This window comes from Xiphophorus couchianus, chromosome 14 (assembly GCF_001444195.1).
Source record: "Xiphophorus couchianus chromosome 14, X_couchianus-1.0, whole genome shotgun sequence".
In the NCBI taxonomy this organism is placed as follows: domain Eukaryota; kingdom Metazoa; phylum Chordata; class Actinopteri; order Cyprinodontiformes; family Poeciliidae; genus Xiphophorus; species Xiphophorus couchianus.
In genome coordinates this window covers 195,899-218,976 of record NC_040241.1, presented here as the reverse complement: position 1 = coordinate 218,976, position 23,078 = coordinate 195,899, and the positions used below count along the sequence as shown (strand labels likewise).

The 23,078-nt window shown below is 39.5% G+C and overlaps 1 protein-coding gene across 5 annotated transcripts in view; it reads right to left on the bottom strand.

The window, feature by feature from the left end:
- Positions 1–23,078, bottom strand: part of frem1a (Fras1 related extracellular matrix 1a) — a 70,156-nt gene that overhangs the window by 46,353 nt on the left and 725 nt on the right. For 3 of the 5 annotated variants that reach the window (XM_028037341.1, XM_028037342.1, XM_028037347.1), the window contains exons 2-4: positions 16,324–16,737; positions 2,143–2,237; positions 1,669–1,979 (exon numbers count right to left, since the gene is read on the bottom strand). In XM_028037341.1, coding sequence (XP_027893142.1) covers positions 1,669–1,979; positions 2,143–2,237; positions 16,324–16,566 — 649 coding nt within the window. In that variant the 5' untranslated portion in view covers positions 16,567–16,737. Of the gene's footprint in view, positions 1–1,668; positions 1,980–2,142; positions 2,238–12,883; positions 12,932–16,323; positions 16,738–23,078 lie in introns of those variants that run through there. The other 2 variants (XM_028037343.1, XM_028037346.1) reach the window with 2 other exon arrangements.

The window sequence follows — 23,078 nt, the reverse complement described above, 5'->3', positions numbered from 1 at the left end:
GTCCTGTGTCTTGCCCTTGACTGATCCTAGCTGTGTCTCGTGTTCCCAGGCTCCTCTCCTGTGGAACCCATTTTTAGCTCCCATTTTTAGTCGGTGAGTCAAACACACTGTCTACATTCTAAGACTAGGCTTAAAACTTTCCATTTTCATAAAGCTTATATTTAGACTGACTTAGTTTTTCCTGAGCTATCAATGTAGATATAGTGGCATAGGCCCAGGCTGGAAGAGGACAAAAATACAATTTTTTCTCCTCTCCATTTATGAATTGGCTAGCAGCAACTTTAAGTTCTCTCTCTGTTTTTTCCCTTTATAGAAGCTACATGCTGTGACAACTTCCTATAGAGGAGTATTGGCTCGGCTACTTCTGTCAACAACTTCATCTTCTCTCTCTGGACATGATATAATTTTGACTCTCATCTAGATAAAGCAACTGAATGAGCTGATGAGCTACTAAGTATGTTTATCTCCCTGCAGAATCTATAATTGTTTCAGAACTTCTGTATTTGTGAAGCTGTATTTCAATGCCAGATGAAGTCACTTACAAAGCTACTGCTGCTACTAACTTTGTTTACTTTCTGTGTACAGTGAACCCTCGCCGTAACGCGGTTCACCTTTCACGGCCTCGCTGCTTCGCGGATTTTTTTGTGCAGTTTTTTTTCACAGTGCATTGTGTTCTGCGTCCTGATTGGCTAAATAGTCTCTGCGCTTCTTCTCTATATACCATAACGGGCCAATAACGTTACGGTCTTTAAATACGTATGCGTAATGCAACTCGGCAAATTTTGGCAAATATTTTTGCCCAGAAAAAAAAAAAAAGCAACAACAACTACCGATAACCATGTCCTTTTCTCGAAAAAACAGACCTGCACCACAGGCTTCAGAAGAAAAAGACACTACAGAGCAGAGTCAGGCCGCAGCGTCACAGTCAGAGGAACAGTGAAATAAGGGAATCACAATTTGTCCTAGTGTACTTCTGCATATGTTATTTTACTGTAGTTATTTGTAAGAAAGCGCTGTATTTGTTAAAAGAACAAACCAAGTTTGTTCTTTGGTTTCAAAGTAGAGTATATAATTATGCTGTATAATAATTGTAAAAAAAATAAAGGTAACTACTTCACGGATTTCGCCTATCACGGGTTCTTTTTGGAACGCAACCCCCTTGAAAAACGAGGGTTCACTGTACCAAAGCAAGAACTCTGGAGTTCTGCATCTTTAGTATCTCCTCTGTCTGCTGGACATGTTTGCTTCAGATTTCTCTCTTTCATGCTATAGTGAATAATAGCAAAAAACTTTTAAACCTATTAAACTAATTTAAAGAGCATGTAGTGACTTTCTATACACATAAGCACACATTACAATCAGTAGCCCCCTCTATTGACTACTGAATATCCTCTATACCCACGCACAGAGAACTTTAATTTCGTTGAAGTTCTTTTTTCCTTTTTGTGTTTCATTTTTAGCTTTTTTTAGTTGTTAACATTTTAGTATTCAGTCTTATAAAAAATCAGAATATGAGTTAGTCATTAGTTTTGTGGCTGGGCTGTGAAGCACTAAACTAAGAAAGCAAATGTTTGGAACCACACATTTCTAAAAACTACACATTCCTGAGACAGATTGTTTCTTTGTCGGGGCTTTTCTTAAAGTTGTGGAATGGCTTTCAAAGTTCACCTAGTTGCTGACGTAGGTAGATAAAACTTTCTGGCTCGTCGCCTCTCTTGATGGCTCTCTCTGGGTCTCCAGTGACGAGTTTGCCGTGGGCAGGAAGGTGAGCTTCCTGGGGACTGAGGTGGATGTTGCATTCCAGACTAGGTTTTCGTTCATAGTGGAAGGAAACCACATTGCCGTCAATAGCATTGGAGAGGCCATACAATTCAGAGACCTGAAGGAATTTGGGACCCATATTAATGATGTTGCATTCAGGCGCTATGATGTCCACAAGGAGGGTAAATGACTCCATATATGTGTTTGTCTCTGTGAAGCTGGTCAGGAACAAGAAAGCATAAAAAGACAACAGCAGAATATTAATTTAACACATTTCCATGTAAACCTTACAAACATTTCTGAATCTGTTTGGAGAAGTTTGTGTTCCCCTAAACATTATGGACACATTTTATGTTAATTCCTTTATGCTGAATCTGTTACCTATACAGGCGTAGCTTGACGGTGTCTTCTTTTAACAAGGGACAGCCATTATGGACATATTTTACTTCATCAGACAGATAATGGCAGTCAAACACCTAAAGTAAACAAAGAAACTTTATATGAAATGCATATTTAGCTCAAAGGTAAGAGACTTTGGTTGATTATTTCTCTTGTGTAACAATGGTTCTTGGCATAACTCATACTGTTGGAAGGAATGATGAAGTACCTTTAAAGGGCCCCACATTTTTTTAAAAAATACATTACTAGGCCGAGCAGCAGAGGTCTGGGTTCCACCTCTGCCCCTTGTTTTCCTGTGTAGATATAATTTTATGGTGTGGTGGCCCCTACGCCCCTCTGTGAAGTCTGGATTCAGTCAAGTGCACATAAGGGTTCGTGTGCACAATTTTCCAAGCGTGCAAAAATGTGAGAATTGGGACAGTACGCTTCTGTGTCGTAACTTTGACATCTAAAATGGCGGTACTGGTCGCTGTTTAGGCATTTGTGCTACTAAAAAGTACAACAAAACAGATTATTTTAAATGTACAGTAAAAGTATTGAAGCGATTTTGTGTAATTCTGTGTTTTAGTTCTTTTGGGGTCCATATAGTTATGTGTATTTGTTATAAGTTCAAATTGTGATCCTTATTGTTATGTGTAGAGTGTTATCGGCTTTCCCCGTCTGACTCTGCTGACCCCCACTCACATGTGATAGGCCTGTCATGCGATTATTTAATTGTTTTGGGGCACAATAATTACATTTGATACAGCTAATTCTGATAAATCGTTTTTATTGATGAACACACACATACCTTTAAAGTGATGCATTCATGAACATATTAACACAATTCCATAATTCAATGTGCATTTGCTATTTCAAGATATGAATTAAAAAACGTAACGTAAAAGCAATGGGTCCACTTTGTACAGTAAAACCGTTTAAACTAGTCCACGCAGCACGTTTTCTCCACTGCCACTGTCAAGACGGCGGTGATAGGACTCTGCGTATACGTATTCTTGCCTATTGTCCAATCAGCGATTTGTTAGGTCTCCAACTGGGACATACCTTTTCCGTTTTGTTAATGGTGTAGTGCTTTCGTTAATGTTGTAGTGCTTTTGTAATTGTGCTTCGTTAATGTTGTAGTGCTTTTGTAATTTGTAATTGTGCTTTCAATTTGTTGAAGTGGTTTGCACCTCAGGCCCACCGTAGAAATAGCAGCTCACACTTATTCAATTTAACCCTGGTCAGCGGGACTACATCTGCGGTGTTGGTGTCATTATAGTATTTTTGCTTTCCTAAGTCATTGTTGGAGATATTTGTTGGAGATATGTGTTTTGTTATGACTTGTTGAATACAAAGATTCTATATAATCACGCATGTTCGGTAGAGTGGAACGAAATTTATTTCAATACTTTACTTTTGAAAACTGATTTATTGTATTTTTTTGCGACAGACAGCTTGCTCTGTGAACTTTGCCATATTTCCAAGATGGCAAAAAATACACATTAAAATGTACTACTAATATTCAAATGAACAGTCTGCCATTTGACTAATTAGAGACATGTTTTTTTACTCATAAAACCATCTCTTTTAGGCAGGTAAAAGTTAGCTTGGTATAAAGTGGAACTAATGTGTCAACAAAGATCAAGTTAAGGACAAACATATGGCATATATATATAAAAAAATTAAATACCTGATGCTACAGTTGAAAAATAAAAAGACTAATGGAACTAAAACGCTCTTTTTAAAAGAAATGAATGCTGTGACTACAACATGTTACAAGAGATTAATAAGTTTTCTTCCCTGAGAAGAAAACAATTGTTTAAAAATCATGATAATCTCTAAATAAGAAAATATTTTTCTATTCCACTCCCACAAAACAAGATATTAATTTCATAACTATGTATAAAGTTTTCCCTATAATGACTTTCTGCAAAAGAAATTCAAAATAAATATTGATTCCTGTGTGTTTTGTGACTGAGATTTTGAGACAATACACTTTTTTTCAGCTGCAACTTCATTAATGTTTTTAGAACGATTTTCCAAAGTGGATATTACACAAGAAATCTATTCCTTCTTTAAGTTTTAATATAATAAAATTTGGTCATCTAACAGGGCTTTTTTTTTTATTTAAGAGTGCTTAAACGTTGCAACATCACAAAAGCCCAATCTTTATACCAATATGTTAATATCTTATTTCAAGATTTGAAATTTGTCTTGCATTTGTGATATTTTGTTTTACTTTCCTCACAGTTTGTGACTTTTCTTTTTTAATTCTTTTTTCTGCTCAGTTTATCATATCAAACTTTTTTTTACTACTAATGTGTGCTTGTCATACTATTTTCTTTTAATTTACTATAAAGACTGGAAAAAACAACAAAACATTGCCATGAATCCCCCTTTTAACTCAAAACGTCACATGCAGCAATGAATTGTGAGGAATACACTTTGCTGAAGTCCGTAAAATTGCAAACTTCAGGTAAGGGTGAAAATAGTACCCAAAATGGGCGGGGCAAAGGGTGGATGTGGAGAATGTGGGTTAGGGTTAGGGTTTAAGTTCAACACATAACTTGAACTTAAACCCTTCAAGTTATGTGTTATTTAAAGTATAAAGAAAGAGTTAGAGAGCTAAATATAATTGAAATATTGGCTACCTTCAACATAAATTAAGGCTATTTCTATGAAAGCAATGTAGCCAGTTTAGCTAGTTTTGATTTAAGGCATAATGAGGCAATTTATCATGATTCAGTCAAAGTAATAAAATAACAATCTGTAGTCTGATTTTTATTGTTAATGTCTTTCTTCCATTTGAGCAATGAAAGTAAATAAAATGTCTTTTGCTTTAAGTATTTACTTACTGGAGGGTTTGTTTGTGCTGCAGAGCCACAGTTAACAGCTCCTCACTTCAGTAGCTCTACGTAGGAGCCTGTGCAGTTCAGCGCTGCTGTTGCTCCTCCTACACATTGGACTGAACCATTGTTCCAGGGTTTATACAGGAATCCTAGACTTGAATTTACTAGCTTTAACTACCTGTTTTTACTACCTCTAGAATATTTTTACTACCAACACAAAATTGAGCAGACGTCTCTTTTGGGGGAGCAGTGAATTCTACGGATGCACCAATTTATCGACCAGTTCATTTATCGGCACTGATTTCCTTAATTTTATGAATTTGTGAGATATTTACATGTGAAGCCAATCTTATCTCTCTCAGCAAAGGTCTGAAAATCAGCCACTGTACTCTTCTGCTCTAGAGAGAGTGAGGGTTGACTGATAGATTGGCCCACCAGGTCATGTCTGCACGGCTGCAGTTAACAATAGTCACCCCACTGTTGCCAAAAGCAATTTTTATTGACATTTCCGACATTAAAAAAATGGTATAGATCAAAATCAGAATTGGCAGGTCAGAGTTTTTAAAGATCGGTAATCAGTGATCGGCCAGAAAACTACAATCAGTGCACCACTAGTGATTTCACAGCACCAAGTAACATGATGGCTTAGGTAAGACAAAACGTTATCCCACTTACTGGGGATAAAGGTGTAACAGTGACTTTATCTTGACCAAGATCTCACATCTAAACATTCCGAAAGCATTTCCAGAAGACTGAGGATATTTTCTAAGAATATAAACAAAATGCTATGACATACACATTTCACAAGCCGATGTTTTATTCTCAATAAATCAATAATATTGGTTCATAACTGTCGACACAAGTTTTAAAAAAAATTGTATTATGTTAATGTGCAGCGGAATTTGGTGTTTCAGTTTAGTTTAAAAAAAGGTGATCCACACACTAACTCTGACAGATCACCAGTAGAATAGATGTTTAAGCTAATCAACCACCGCTGAGTTCAGACAATCACTTATTAATAACCGCAAAATAAACACCAGGTCTGAAAACATAAACAGACTGAGTGTTCTGTTTTTTGAGTGGGAAACATTTACGTGTTTGTTGGTATGGAATCCAGATAGGTAAGGTGGCGCTGTTGTCAGTTGCTATGACAACAAGTCTGCGTGAGGCGTAGCTGACACAGAGAGCAAGTAAAAAAGTGGTTTGGAGTTGTTCTTTAACGGTGTTTCTGCGTTATTCGGGCCTGCCATAGCATTACATAGGGAATGTCGATTTATTGGTGTCAAAGTCGGTCATGACATCACACCGAAAAATGTTTTTTAAATTTCTCTAGGGCTGACGGTTTTCTGTCAAGGTGCTTCAGAGCGAAGTCATGTGACAGAGCAGTGGCGGCTGGCCAGTAGGGGGCGCTTGGGCGCCGCCCCCTTTAAATTGTTTAGATAATAAATGATTTCTATTCTGAACTGCAAAATACTGTAATGTATTTATTCATACTGTGTGTCCAATAGACATGTTAGAATTTATTAAAATAGTAAATACATAATTCTAATTGCTCACATTGTGCACACTTCCTATGTGCAGGGCGCCGTCCTAATGAGAGTGTATGTAGGCGCATCAACTTTTGGCAAGCAGGTGATCTGAGGCTGACTTTTAATTGGTTGTTTAAGGTTTTCAACAGGGCGCAGCGCTCTGCGTCCCGGACACACCCATTTTGTTGTGTCATTACTGGTAGAGCGTCAGTACTGGCTAATTTTGTTTTAAAACATTGTGTGATTGGACAATCCCCGATTCGACTCATTAGCGCAGCTGCAGTTCGTTAGGTCGATTCACGGTTACGTTTGCATTAAGCAATGCATTTTACTGCTTTCCGTGTTTGCTATTTCAAAGTTCTGGCACGGAGGCAATGTGGACAACAACTGGGGTAAGAGACTTAAAACATCTTTCAGAAAAATGCAAACGGCACGGCACGAAAACAGCCGCAGCCACCTAGACAATGCAATGAAGCTAAGTTTTTGGGGGAAACTTAGCATAGCTGAAAGGTGCTTTTCAACTCTGAAAAGAATCAAGACTTTTCTGAGAAACTCAATGACTCAGGACAGGCTGAATGCATTGGCCATGTTGTCAATGGAGAAAAGACTAGTCACGGAGATGACTGACTTTAACAAGAATGTAATTGAGAAATTTGCAGGGCAGAAGGAAAGGAGGGCAAAATTCATGTTCAAATAGTGCTATTTTTTAAGATTTGTTTTGTTTGTTTTTCATTTGTTTGTTTGTGTGCGCCCCCCTCAGTTTTTTTAGCACCAGCCGCTACTGTGACAGAGTAACCTCAGGCTCCCACCCATTCATTTCTGAAAAATTTCAGAGCTCGGCGCACAACATCTCTCTCTCATCGCTACTATTTCTGTGAGTGAGGCACAGATATGAATCGCGGTGCTATCGGAGACGAGAAATGGCCCTCTCATATGATTCAAACGGTTTTTGGATCAGCCTTACGGATCCTGAATGGGAAGGAGATATTCGGACTGCTTTTTCCAGAAAAACTGACTGGGTGTCTCACAAAGATAGAATTCTTTCTCCACCTTTCTGTCTCACACACACACACACACACACACACATATACACACACCCACACACGCCAGTTAGCAGAGGTTTAATAACTATAGCAACAGAACACAGAGAAAGACAGAGCTTTTCTCTGTGCGACTACAAAGACGCCATCTCTGTAGTTCTAACTATGGTGGAACACTTTGTTAATACAGAGGGCAGAACAGAATGTCAGAACTACAAACATGGTGGAACACTCAATTATAGACCCTTTTCACATGACGTCAGACAACGGCCGTTATGACTCAATGCAGTGCATCTTTAGTTCCGGTGTGTGGAGTTTACGCAGTTTCCGGACTCTAAAGCATCTGCCACAAGCACGATTTGAAGATATATCAACATTTGCAAACAAATTTTCTTTATCAACATAATCTAAACTGGACAAATTCTTCTCTGTATGATACCTGTTTTACTATGAAGGTGCATGTTTTGTTTTTTTCTAGCTGTTAGTTGATATGCTAGGATAGCAATAGTAATTTGTCTAATCTTAATCAGACTCATATAGCTGGGGTTGTCACCTGTCACGTCCAATGCATGATCGTAAATATCCCGTATTACCCCCCTCCCCTCCCTACGTCATAGGCTAGTTTCACCACCCGCTCAGTAGCGACATTACACCTAGTCTCAAGTCCAAAACTTGACAGTTATGCCACACACCCGATACTCCACCACGTCCTGAGATGTCAAACTCTTGTTAAGATAGAGACATGAGTAGGAAGACGCTGATCCAAGGCTGAACAGCTCTGGTGAGGATGAAAGGCGCACGGTAAGCTGTCTGATATCTGGAGGTAAACATTTCATGGTATTCATTGAACAATACCATAAAATGTTCTCCGGAAAGAAAAAGGACACAAGACGGTTTGTGTCCAAACTTTTGGTCTGTACTATATATATATATATATATATATATATATATATATATATATATATATATATATATTGAGCTGGCTGGATAGCTCAATAGATAAGGCATTGGTATATCACCCGAGAGGGCGGGGTTCGAATCCAGTCTGGGTCCTTAGGCAAGACCCTTCAAGCTACTGCCTACCTCATACCATGAGAGACACAAAAATGCATAACATGCCGGCTCAGACGTCGCCCGGCCAAACAAGGTCTGCTGGGGAACCAGAGCACCTTGATGACAAATGGGCTACTGGAACAAGACGGAAATGGGCGAGAGATGAAAATGTGGAATGCTACTACTCAAGTAACCCTAATCAGAGAGGTTACATGCAAAGACTGGTGAAGGAATGGTTACTTCGACATCCCCAGTCAACACTAAGCGCTAAACAACTAGTAGTTCAGTGTTCCAACATCCGCAAACGGCAACTGCTATCACAACTTGAGATTGACGAGATACAACACAAATGCTACGGCAAAAAGGAGGAACCTGGATGTCAGAACTGTGGGGACTTAACTATTAACTATTGACTTAAGTATTAATCATGACCCGAATGACAACCAGACCTCCTTGGCCAATTACAACGGCTGAGTGAAGTACCATCAGAGATAATTGAGAATGTGAATGCAGCATTGAGAACAATCCCTACCAACACCATAACAGAAACCAATGAGCTGATCTACAACTCAGCATCAGTGATCCTTGAGACACTTGGCTATAAGAGCAGCCATGAGACCCAATACCCACCATGGAAAAGACGGTTAGAGGCTAAAATCAAGGTAACAAGGAGGGAAGTGAGCTAATTGTCAGCTCCACAAGGGTACAATGAAAAGACCAGTACCCAGAAAGTACAGGCAGATGCCCCTACCTGAAGCACTCAAAACAGCCAAACAGAGGCTCCAAGCCTTGGCCAGCCGCCTAAAGAGATACACAAGGGAGAATGAATCCAGAAGGATTAAGCGGCTCTTCTCCACTCAACCAGCTAAGGTGTACTCTCAATAGCAGGGTAATAACAACAGAGTAGACCCACCAAGGCTGGAGACTGAACAATACTGGAAAGGCATATGGGACCAGGGCCTGACATGATCCATGCCTACTGGCTAAAGAAACTCACTGCCCTCCATGAGCGACTGGCAGGCCAAATGAACCAGCTGCTACAAAGTGGGACTCACCCTGAATGGTTAACTGAAGGGCGGACAATCCTAATCCAGAAGGATCCATCAAAGGGTCCAGTCCCACCCAACTACCGACCAATAACCTGCCTCTCCACAACATGGAAGCTCATGTCAGGCATCATAGCGGCCAAGATAAGCAAACACATGGATAAACACATGAGCACGGCACAGAAAGGTATCGGTGTAAATAGCAGAGGAGCCAAACACCAACTCCTCGTAGACCGCACAGTTGCCCGAGACTGCAAAACCCGACACACCAACCTGTGCATGGCTTGGATTGATTACAAGAAAGCCTATGACTCAATGCCGCATACTTGGATCATTGAATGCTTAGAGATGTATAACATCAACAGGACTCTGAGAGCCTTCATTGCAAACTCGATGAAGCTGTGGAAAACCACCCCTGAAGCCAACTGCAAACCACTTGCACAAGTGTCCATCATATGTGGCATATACCAAGGAGATGCTCTGTCCCCACTACTGTTCTGCATAGGCCTGAACCCCCTCAGCCAAATTATCAACAAGACTGGCTACGGATACCGACTCAAAAATGGGGCCAACATCAGTCACTTTCTCTACATGGATGACATCAAGCTGTATGCCAAGAGTGAGCGAGACATCGACTCACTGATCCACACCACCAGGATCTACAGCACGGACATTGGGATGTCATTCGGACTAGAGAAGTGTGGTCGGCTGATCACAAAGAGGGGGAAGGTCATCCGCACAGAAGGGGTCTCACTCCCAGAAGGAACAATAGCAGACATAGAGGACAGTTACAAGTACCTAGGTATACCACAAGCAAATGGCAACCTTGATGAGGTCACAAGGAAAGGAGCCACAGCTAAATACCTCCAACGAATAAGGCAAGTCCTGAGAAGCCAGCTCAATGGCAAGAACAAAATCCGTGCGATAAACAACTATGCCCTGCCAGTAATCAGATACCCTGCTGGAATAATTAGCTGGCCAAAGGAGGAGATAAAAGCCACGGATATTAAGACTAGAAAACTACTAACAATGCATGGAGGGTTCCATCCCAAATCCAGCACCCTGAGACTGTACACGAGCCGCAAGGAAGGAGGCAGAGGACTAGTGAGTGTGAGAACCACAGTCCAGGACGAAACAACTAAGATCCATAAATACATCAGGGACAAAGCCTCAACAGACAATGTGCTCAGTGAATATCTCAGACAACAGGGAACGGAGGTTGAGGTGCCAGAGATTCCATCATGGGAGGACAAGCCCCTACATGGGATGTACCACCAGCAAATAACCCAAGTGGCTGATATCAGTAAATCCTACCAATGGCTGGAAAAAGCTGGACTCAAGGACAGCACAGAGGCCCTCATCCTAGCCGCCCAGGAACAGGCCCTTAACCAGAGCAATAGAGGCCCAGATCTACCACACCAGACAAGACCCAAGGTGTAGGTTGTGCAAGGAGGCCCCTGAGACAGTCCAGCACATAACAGCAGGGTGCAAGATACTGGCAGGGAAAGCGTACATGGAACGACATAACCAAGTTGCAGGCATAGTGTACAGAAACATCTGTGCAGAATATGGACTGGAAACCCCGAGATCAAAGTGGGAAACACGCCCAAAGGTGGTGGAGAACGCCAGAGCTAAGATCCTGTGGGACTTCCAGATCCAGACAGACAAAATGGTAATGGCGAACCAACCAGACATTGTCGTAGTGGATAAACAACAGAGGAAAGCCGTTGTGGTAGATGTAGCAATACCAAGCGACTGCAACATCAGGAAAAAGGAGCACGAGAAACTAGAGAAATACCAGGGCCTCAGGGAGGAACTGGAGAGGGCCTGGAAGGTGAAGACCACAGTGGTGCCTGTGGTCATCGGGGCCCTCGGGGCAGTCACCCCCAAACTGGACCAATGGCTACAACAGATCCCAGGAACAACATCAGACATCTCAGTCCAGAAATGTGCAGTCCTTGGCACAGCCAAGATACTGCGCAGAACCCTCAAGCTCCCAGGCCTCTGGTAGAGGACCCGAGCTCAGAGGATAAGAACCACCCGCGGTGGGTGAGAAGGGAATTTTATATATATATATATATATATATATACAGTACAGACACAACTGTGTGTCCAAATGTTTGGACAAACCTTCTCATTGAATCCAATGAGAAAGTGTGTCCAAACTTTTGGTCTGTATTGAGTACAGACCAAAAGTTTGGACACACAGTTGTGTCCAAACCTTTGGTCTGTATTGTATATATAAATTACACAACAGACCAGCGGGCACCTCATACTGTGAGAGTCACATCACTCAGGCTGTAGTGTGCTGTGTAGTTATGAAAGATGACAACTCCAGTAAAGTATATAGATAATTTTTGCAACCTCATTTCTTGTGTTAGCTACAAAATTCTGAGTACAATAGAAGTCAGTAATGTTAATGAAATGTTTCCCCAAACAGTTGAGGGAGAGGTGTCAGTGAGAGGATGACAGGTCAATGAATAAAATAGGGAAGCTCATTAACTTCACATTTCTTCAATGAATATTTATCAAATATTATGATTAGAGGGTGAAGTTTATTTTACTTTTTTTGCTGTGGTTGTAGACTTGGAAGTAGAAAATTGATGACAACATACGAATAACGATTTTTATGTCCCTTTCACATATAGTGCTTAAGTCAATATTTAAAGTGCTTTTCTAAACAACAGTGTTGGAAGATGTCAGTGATTTTACATTAATCTAGAAAGTGAACCTTTTAACGTTACAGCACTAACAGGCAGAGGTGTATATTTTACTTAACTGTGGCTAATGCTGCTGCTAGCTGGCTTACTCTCCAATCGGAGGCTGTTTCTTTTTTTTTTTTCTCCCCTCCACAGGGTCTTTTGTGGGCTCTAGTGTCCCTTATATGAAAATAGGCTGACAGGAAAGGGGGAAGGGGAGGGGGGAGCCCGCACCCGGCAAATATCGCCGGGTGCGGGAATCGAACTTGCGACTGGCTTTCGGGGACTCAAGGCCTCCAAATGTGGGTCGTGCTATCCCCTATGCCACCACAGCACTCTCGGCTGTTTCTTTTATACGCAGTTAGAGAATGGTGAATTTACAATGACTAATAACGGCTATCTAACAAGTAGATACTGTTTAATTAAAGTTAATACAGAAAGTGAACCTCTAAACTTTAACAGCACTGACAGATAGGGGTGTATATTTTTCCTAACTGTGGCTAAAGCTGCTGCTAACTGGCTTACTTTCCGATCGGAGGCTGTTTCCTGTTTCCTTTATTTACCATTGGAGAATGGTTAAATTGACAATGACTGATAACAGCTATCTAACACTTAAATGTTGTTGTTATTAACCTTACCTTTAATTATAGCCTTAAGATAATGAGTATTCATGAATTTTTCAGTCAGGTTTCCCGAGGCAAAATCACACCGGAATTAAAGATACCTTGCTTCAAGTCATAACGGCCGTTATCTGAAAAGGGTCTTTTGGCAGAAGCTGCAGCCTTCAGACACCGGCCTCCTCATTGGCAGGAGGCAATGCATACAATAAAGTGAAAAGAGGAGGCAAGGAAATGTAAAAATAGCAATGTATGCATAAGGACAAGGAAAAACAAAATACATACATTTCTCGATGAAAAGGGGAAAAAAATTATATATATATACATGTATATATATATATATATATATATATATATATATATATATATATATATATATATGTATATATATATGTATGCAATTATTTCTAATTGTGTCACTTTTGGTCATCCAATTAATATGTTTGGTTTAAAAATGTACCCTATAGGGAAAATGATCAAACCTTTCATCATGAGTTATTGCCAAGAAGTTATTGCCATACAAGACACATTGATTTGTGTCATTAGATGGGGGCGTGTCAGGTAAGGAGTCAGTCTTGTGTATTTAATTCAGGTTTGTTGTTGATGAGACACATTTTCAATGCCATTGCAAGTAAGTCAGGTTTTATTCACCTCTTGAAAATACAAGTTGCCAATTAGCCTCTTTAAAACTAAAACTGAAATACTTGTCAGTTTATACAGTTAATAATGATAATAATAGATAGTCGAACCTCAGAGAAGAGCAGTGTGGTTTTTGTCCTGGTTGTGCAACACTGGACCAGATCTACTCCTTCAGCAGGGTCCTGAAGTGTACCTGGGAGTTCGCCCAACCGGTTTACATGTACTTTGTGTACGCGTAATCACATTCCTCTACGGGGGTGTTTTTAAAACGCAATTCAGAAAGCCAGACGGCGCAAGAGAGGGCGTGAGGGTCCATTAAGGACAGAGGGTCCGTTAAGGACAGAATTTCTAGGCTCAGCAAAGGTGTTGAGATTTGTTGTGGTGGCGTCTCTGCTTTTTGCGGATGATGTGGTCCTATTGACCTCATCTAGTCGTGATCTACAGCTTTCACTGGAGTGGTTCACAGCCGAGTGTGAAGCAGAAGGTCATCGAAGGAATCTTCTATTTAACCCCCGCCTCTATCCCCCCTTGTCATGGCAAGGATAGAATATTTTTAGGCAGGATATTTTTATACCTGATAGTCTGGTTGGCCATTTCTCCCACTAGTGCTAGTCCCTTAAATGGAGGTATCCCATCCGTGGGACAAATCTACGGGAGGAGAGGGGGGGTGTAGACGGAGGGGATAAGGGGGGTTAGCGTACCGTTAGAGGGGGCCGGGGGGTGGTAGCATATCTCAAGAGGGGTGAGGAGGTCTGACTGTACATAACCACCTCCGTCTCTCCCCCCTCTGACGGTGGCGGCAACCTGCTAAAAGTTTCCCGTACTCTCAAATCCAAAACAGATATGCTATTTTATTTATACAATTATAAGTAATTTCCACTATCAGTAATAATATGTCTACCAGAGGATTCCTCTGGTCATTATCTTTAATTAGAGCCCTCATTGATGACTGTATGTTGAAGCACTGAGGAGTTACAGTCATTAGACGTTTGTATATCAGGTGGTGTCCAAGTGTGTCATTCTGAATGGCAAAAACCAAAAACACCTGTACATCCTCAAAAATAAACATGTCCAAATTGAAATTTCTTTTTGTGCTATTTTGATAAATCTTGAAATCCACAAGCAGAATACATTACATTACAAATTTATTGTATGTTCCAGTCCATACATTCAACACTCAATGTGCATTTACAAGAAATAAAAATTAAAAATCTGGTGAAGCAATATTTTTCAATTTGTTTTGTCTTACAAACATAATAGCTAAAAACTACTTACAGTTAAAATATTTTTGACTGCAAAAATAGAGAATTTAGCTTGTCATCTTCATAAAGAGACCAAGCTTTTGCCTGTACCCCAAATTGTTCAAGAACAGCAGCTGATTTAATTTGGGTATACCTTTTTAGGTGTTTTTGGTGATTTTGGTACTGCCAGTTAAGGGGCTAGACTCGTATTTGTTTTGTTTGCATTTACCCAGAATGCCCTGTGCTATCATTCGCTTTCTGCTTTTGCAGCGGCCCCCAGGCCACTTGGCATTCACATGCACTCAAACTGCAGAAGAGTTCACTTCAACCTAAACTGTGACCTGGGTTTGTAGGGGAACACCTTTACAAATGAAACTCACTTTCTAGGCAAACAAACTGGAGTTTGATTAAAGCAGACAAAACAGCATTGCTGTGAATGCACCCCTGGATTCTCTGCAGTGGCATTGAAAACTTACTGGGAAAAAAAAAAGTTTCACTGTCTAATGCACAGGTGTCAAACTCCAGTCCTGGAGGGAGACTGTCCTGCAACTTTTAGATGTGCCTCTGCTGCACCACATCTGAATAGAATAATTAGGTCATAAGGCTCTGGAGAACTGATCTACACAAGAAAGAGGTAATTAAGCCATTTCATTCCAATGTTTTATACCTGTGGCACATCTAAAAACTGCAGGACAGAGGCTCTTGAGGACTGGAGTTTGACACTCCTGGTCTAATGTGTGCATCATCATAAGTTATTCAATGTCACTTTTTTTTTCAGTGACATTTTATTTTTCAATGTCAAATCAGTGTCAGATGTCACAATTTTAGCTCCGTATACATGAGGAACCATGGAAAGCTGACACATACAGTACAGACCAAAAGTTTGGACACACCTTCTAATTCAATGGGTTTTTTTTTTATTTTCATGACTATTTATAAGACAAGAAATCCCACTTATTAACCTGACAGGGCACACCTATGAAGTGAAAACCATTTCAGGTGACTACCTCTTGAAGCTCATCAAGAAAATGCAGAGTGTGTGCAAAGCAGTAATCACAGCAAAAGGTTGCTACTTTGAAGAAACTAGAATATAAGGGGTATTTTCAGTTGTTTTACACTTTTTTGTTTAGTGCATACTTCCACATGTGTTATTCATAGTTTTGATGCCTTCAGTGTGAATCTACAATGTCAATAGTCATGAAAATAAAGGAAACTCATTGAATTAAATGGTGTGTCCAAACTTTTGGTCTGTACTGTCCATGAGATGATTGGTACCCCAACCCTGAGCCTTTGATATATCAAGTGTTAGACAGATATATCAAAGGCTGGTCCAGCTGGTGATATAGGCTGGTGCAATGACAACTTGAAGAACCTGTTGTTCAAATTGTTTTAGTCCCGGTAAAAAGAATTAGCATTTTTTGTACAGGGTTAGGGTTAGGGTTAGCCCTGTACATGAGGGTTCCATTACCTGTGGAACAAGTTTTCCCACTCTTTGAGTTATGGGCTCATTTAATACTACTTCCACCTTGCATACATCCTTCTTAGCAGGAACATGGAACTGCAGATCCCCTTCCTGGAGGTAGATTGACTGACCTCGTTTCACCTTTAAACCTTTATTGACTTTTATTAGCGAACAAAGAGATGAGCAGGTCAGTAAAAGCAGAAGCACCACAAGCAAGGACAAGGCCAGTGTGTGACCTGGAAAACCCATCGCTTTCAGTCCCAAGGCGTTATAGGAAGGATATATCTAGCAGCCTCCAGATGGAAGCTGTGTCTCTGTCACCAACACACGCCAGTCAAAGTTTGTCTGGGATTCACTCAACTTTACGTTTGACAGCATGACAAGCTGCGCCTTTTAGTGGGTCACATGGTCAGTCAGGATCTGTGGAAAACACAACATTTCAGGCTAAGGCATTTCATAAACAAGCAAAAAACTATTCAACACATCAAGAAAACTAATTTGTTCTCGAGTAGTTTACCATTTCAACTCTTCGTGCTTCATATTTGTGTATAAATCATTTAATAACTCATAAAAATATGTTTTTTTTTCATATTTGTTAAAACTGTCACTATGTTATGAGACATATAATCTGTTTAAAAAAAAAATTAACACAGGGCGGAGGTAGAGGAGCGCAAGCTTTTCACAGGTTAGCTGTCTCATAACCAGGGCCAACCCAAGCCTCCATGGGGCCCTAAGCAAACTTTTTTGGGGCCCTCTAGTTCTGCTAACAATGTGGACTGGCTGCAATCAGCAGCCCAATCATTAGGTCATTCACACACCTGCTATAAACTTATTGCATCTCTGGCAGTGCTGTTTACTTTATATACATGTATAATATAGGATATATTTATTGGTCAACCAGTTGATTTCTCTGCGCCGATTTCCTTAATTTTGGGGGATCGCGATCTGCTGATACTTACATGTGAAACTGATCTTATCCCCTAATTTTATCTTCATCAGCAAAGGGTTAAAAATCAGTCTCTGTCCTCTTCTGCTCTGCAGTGAGAGGTTTGACTGACAGACTGGCCCACCAGGTCAAGTCTGCACGTTTACAGTTAACAATATATACCCACTGTTGCCAACTCAGTGACTTTTTTACTATATTTAGTGATATTTCAGACAAAAAAAATTTATATCAGCCAAAATCTTAATTGGCAGGTCAGTCTTTTTAAAGATCGGTAACCGGCGATCAGCCAGAAAACTGCAATCGTGCAGCCCTACACACATATTCATGACATTCTTTGATTTAATTAATTTCTCTTAGCGTTACTCCAATAGCTAAACATTTAATTTATTCCAGGTGAGTCTTTCTCCCCTGAGAATGTGGACTGATTCTGTACCTTTAAATGATTTTAACAAAAGTTTCACATAACTTAGAAGTTTATGTAAAAATAATGTTTGTTTTAGCCACAAAATGATTTTGCTCAGCAGCAAACAACATATCCCCAACTACAGCAGAGAGCAGCTCATCGATGTAGCAGCTATGTAGCCTGACGTAAAAACATTTTGCTAGACAAGGTCAAACATTGAGAAGTTTTAATTGTTATCAAACGTTATCAAACAAGGTGCTTTGAAGCCAAAAATACCTCAGAAATATACAGAGCCAACCATGAGAATCAACTCATTTAAAGTTTAAACTCAGTTTCACATAAATACAAAGACCCTAGAAAAATGTTTGGCTGTTGAACTGGACTGTCCCAGGTCACTATCAAACTAATTTTCTATTAGCAGTTTTACAAATCTTTTACATTACATTACCAAGGCACATTAAAACAAATCTTTATCTTGGCTTTTTCTATACTTCCTCTTTCTTTTCTCCCTCCCTGAATAAGTCCTTTTTTGAGACATTGTTTTGCTTATTTACTTCTGACCAGAGCTGTGGACGTTTGGATGCTCTGCACATTGCACGCCAGCTCATGTTACCGGTGAAGCGTGCTGTACCTACCGCGGGCACCAGGGGCCCCCAAGAGCATTTTTTTCTTCTTTTTATCAATAAAATAATAATTTATACATACCTTATCAAATATATATTATTGTAAAAACAAATCACTTCATAGTGAAATTGTGTGTTTTTGATATTATAATGACATAAAAATTATTACAAAAAAAAAATAAAAAATCAGCTCCACTGACATGGCCCTTTAGTGGCCTTGGGGCCCTAAGCATCTGCTTAGTTTGCTTATGCCTTAGGCCGGCCCTGCTCATAACATGATGTCATAACATGACCGTTTTAACAAATATAGAAAAAACATATTTTTGTAAAAGTTTCATACCATATATTTAAACCCTGGCTTACAAGTTTTTTTGTTTTTAATTTTAGTTTAAGTTTTTAATGAGTTATGCAGATAAACAGTCATGAGGACGACATGTAAATGTCTTTTTGTTTCTTAATTCTTTTTATTTGTCATGAGCCACCTGTTTGAGCTGTTTGAGTTTTATTTTTTAATCTGTTTTAATGAGATGCTTTTAGTGTTATTGTCATTGGGTAACACAGTTCTTGGTATTACTTTCAAACAACTGAAAGTAATACAGATCTTTGTATTGTTCCTTAGTTCTTCCTCATGTCTTTCTCTGTGTATTTTGCTTTAGACTATAAAGCCGTAGCTTTTGATTTGTTAGATCTTCTGTATTTCCATTCAGGTTCTCTTGTGCGTATTACCTTCCGTCAGCTCCCTAACTGCTCTGCATCTTGTTTATTGGACTTATATGATTTCCATCTCACTCATCATATCTCAAAGAAACTCCTTAGTTTCTTTCTCTCACTGTTGGATTCTACTGTTGCCCCTATCCAAGTGCCTCTGTGTTTTTCCTTCATATTTTGTGGTAATGATAACAATAATAAACTGTTGTAAAACATCCAAATGCAAAAAAGCACTTGATTGGAGCACTGTCTTTACATGCAGAATCATTACTAATCATCTGAAAATCGACCTTCTAACATCATAAATAAGACTAGTTCAAGACAACAGGGAAAGAAAACAGAGCTTGTTTTTCTCAGACGAAAGTCATTTGAAGGGAGTTTTGAGGCATGTTCTGCATCTCTATTAGAAAACTCTGTTCCCTGCAGAGCCAGGAAATATGTACATGAACAAGATGTGGCCTCACTCTAAGGCTAAGCACTCGTCAATGTAATGACATGATGTTTGCTGGTGACCTCTGACATTCACACAGTCAGCAGGGGGCAAATGTTCTACAAAAACATCCAGAACACTTTATTTGACGGGGTGTGCATAAGACTGGCATGACACTCTCATAATCATGATAAAACAGCTGTCATGAACATGAAGGAATCTTTATGAATATCTATGATAGTTGTCATGAAGTGTCATTCGATAAATAATGTCAGTTTTAATGCAAAGTTGCTTTAAAAGTTGCATTAAAAGTCCCAACTTCGCATGATTTTGTAAATAATGACACTTTAATGCAAAGTTGTCACTTTTAATAGACTTTCAATGCAATTTCTAGAGCTAGAGCAACTTTGCATTAAAATTGTCATTACTTATTGAATGACTCTTCATGACAACAGTCATACACATTCATAAAGACTCCTTTATGTTCATAACAGATGTTATGTCATGTTTGACAGTGTCATGTCAGTGTTATGCACACCCTGTCGAATAAAGTGTTACCAAAACATCAGTAATGACCTTATGGGGCTTTTATTGGAAATCATTTTAATGTAAAATGTTTTAATATAATGATTGTCGAATTTCTGTTAATATTATCATAATCATTCTACTTTTTTCTTTCTTGTTTCTCCTTTTCCTCATGGCACAGAAAGGCATAATTTTTACTCTGAGGAAGTTTACTGAGCTGCTTCACTCGAATAGGCTTCAGATTTTATTCTTCTGCATTCTTTTAACACTTTAACAGAGCACCTTCCTGGACCTCCCACCCACAGAAAACAGCCTGTAATCAGCCTCAGAGCTGAGGAACATGTTGCAGCCTGTTCCCTCAGACAATGCTTGTGTTTTAGGAGTTGAAAAGATCTTATTTAAAAGTGCCAAGATGGGGTTTCAGATGGCTCCAAGCAGTCAGTATGCATCTGACTTCAGCAAAATATCAGCACTACCTGATTCTTCACCCCTGTGAATTGTGTTGTGATTCAATCCATTTGATTTTGCAGGTGCAGCATCTAGTTTGACCTGAGAATACTCTAGTACATAGTATACCTTAAAAAATATTCACACCCATGAACTATTTCACATTTTGTCACCTTACAATACAAACTTCACTGTATTTTATTTAGATTTTATCTGACAGATAGATTGAGGGGAAGCAAATGGGTAAATAGTTTTTAATATTTTTAGAAACAAAAATCTAAAAAGCATGGCATGTACCTGACAAAATAAGGCCTTCTTCCTTAAGAGCTGTTCTCAGAGAGGTAATACTGTATGTAGCAGATTGTAAATTAATCTCAGTTGGGAGGTTCTTTTTTGTTTTTTTATTATTATTTTCTGAAAATATCGACAGCCTGTTTGAAGAGTGGTAAATGGGAAAGCCCAACATGATTTATTTTCTAAGACTCAACCTTGTTTAATCTAGTAATTTAGTAGTTTCCATTTAGTCAAAGCAACTGATTGGACTGTATACTCCTGCATTCATTATGTTGGAGACATCACTGCTAAAACTCACCCCACAGTAAAACTCAAAGTTGGTCAAAAGAGTCGCCTTTGGAGCTCAGCCTCTGAGCTGAGCTCTGAGAAAGTTCTTTGGTGTGTCCTAACTTTCTGACAAATAATTAATTAAAAATGTTGATTGGGGTGTGTTGGTGCAAGGATGCCTCCAATAGTTGCAGGACAGTGGTGCTTGAGAACTAGAGTTGCAGACCACTGATCTATGTGGATAAAACAAGTGACTATAAGGCACTGCTCAAAGTCTGTGAAGAGGAGAATTTTACACATAAACTGAAAAGAATTTTTTGTGAATTGGTTTTTTGCAGATGTCCTACTTCAATGTTCTTGAGAAGACTTGATGTAATTTATTATAACCAGAGTCAAAGGCAATGGGAAGACACATGGAGCTAAATCCAAGACAATCCTGGAGGAAAACCTGTTAGAGGCTGCAAAAGACCTGAGTGGGGTAGAGGTTTACCTTCCAGGAGGACAAACACCCTGAGCATACAGCCAGTCTATGTATTCAGTCCTGAGACTGAATTGTTTCAGTCTCAGGATGTGCAAAACTGGTAGAGACCAACCCCCAAAAAACTGTGAGGTTAGTTAGCATCTACGCAAATTACGCAGGGGAACAAAATGGAAACATTTCTTACATTTCGATTCAAAATTTGAATTTCCATTTTACAAATATGCAGTGTTCTATCACATAAAATCTTCATAGAATAAATTTGTGGCTGCAACAAGAAGAATGCCAGAAATAGTCTTATAATTAAACCACAAACAATCCCATTTTCAATTGTCTTCCAGAATAAATTCTTATTTATGATGAGAAGAGATGAGATTGCAGCAAAGCCAGCACCATAAAGAGAAATGTTGTGGTCTGATGGAAGAACATGACGAGTTGGGACAGTGCCCTGACTCTAAAAACAGCCGGCACCAAGAAGAACTGGAGCCCTGACCAAGAGCCAAAAGTTACCAGTCAACATCAGTGCTTTCTTTCAGATATGCCATGAAATGATAACCAGCACCAAACTGGAAAAAAAGTTCACATCTGAGCAAATAGCTCCCTCATTCTTTCACTGATACATTAAATGACTGTACAGTTCATATCCACTCACTGTGGAAAAATGCAAAATGCTCTTTGATCTCTCAATAAAGATCTGCATGGCCCAGTAACTGATGACAATCCCATTAGGATGGCCTCAGATGGAGGAAAGAGTTCTTGGAAAGGTACTAATGTTAACCAATGCATTAACAAGACTTAAGCCCATCCACTTCCTGTCAAGTTGGACAATGAGTCTTTTCATGTCAAAGTAAAAACAAGCGAAGACCACGCCCTCATCAAAAAGGCTTGGACAGTTATTCCCTTACTAGCCTGTCAATAAGCAGAATGTTCAGTGTCTGTTGAGTGTTAACTTGGTCTAACAGCAGATACTGTTTTAAACCCATAGCAGAACAAAGTGCTCTCCCTAATCCAAACCCAAACCAAACATTGATCTTAATCCAATGGAGCAGCACTTTGCTCTAGCCGACTTAAAAAGGGTCATTACAAAGGCTTTCACAATTTGTTTTCTGCCAGTTTTGAAAAATGTCCTGATGTGTCCCATTTGTTACATCTTAACAAATGGGACACAAAAGTAATGACTCCTGAAGATGAACTTGGATAGGCTGAGAATTCTAACAAATCCAGGTCTCAAAATCCTATTTGGCTTCCATTCACAATAGCCTGGTGAAAATCAGCTGATTGTTCTATGCTTCGCTTCATCCAGAAGTTCTCGGCTATTCAGGAACAATTTCAGCTGGAAGCATTGACACTGTTGAAGTTTGAAACAGTTGGATCTGATTCAAACTTCAACACATCGCTAATGTTTGGTCGTGACATATGTAATGCACTAACCAGAAGAAGCTGCGCAATTTGTAAACAACCTTGTGGGAATAGAGTCACAACATCTTTGCCAGCAATAAAATGTCTTAAACGTTCCTCTTGCTCTGACTTTAATTGCTTATTTGGAAACGAGGGCAGCTCTGTAAATAAACATTTTGCAGAGATAGCAGGTATTAGGTGCTGAGATGTGACAAGCCTTAAAAATGTTTTAAATAAAATAC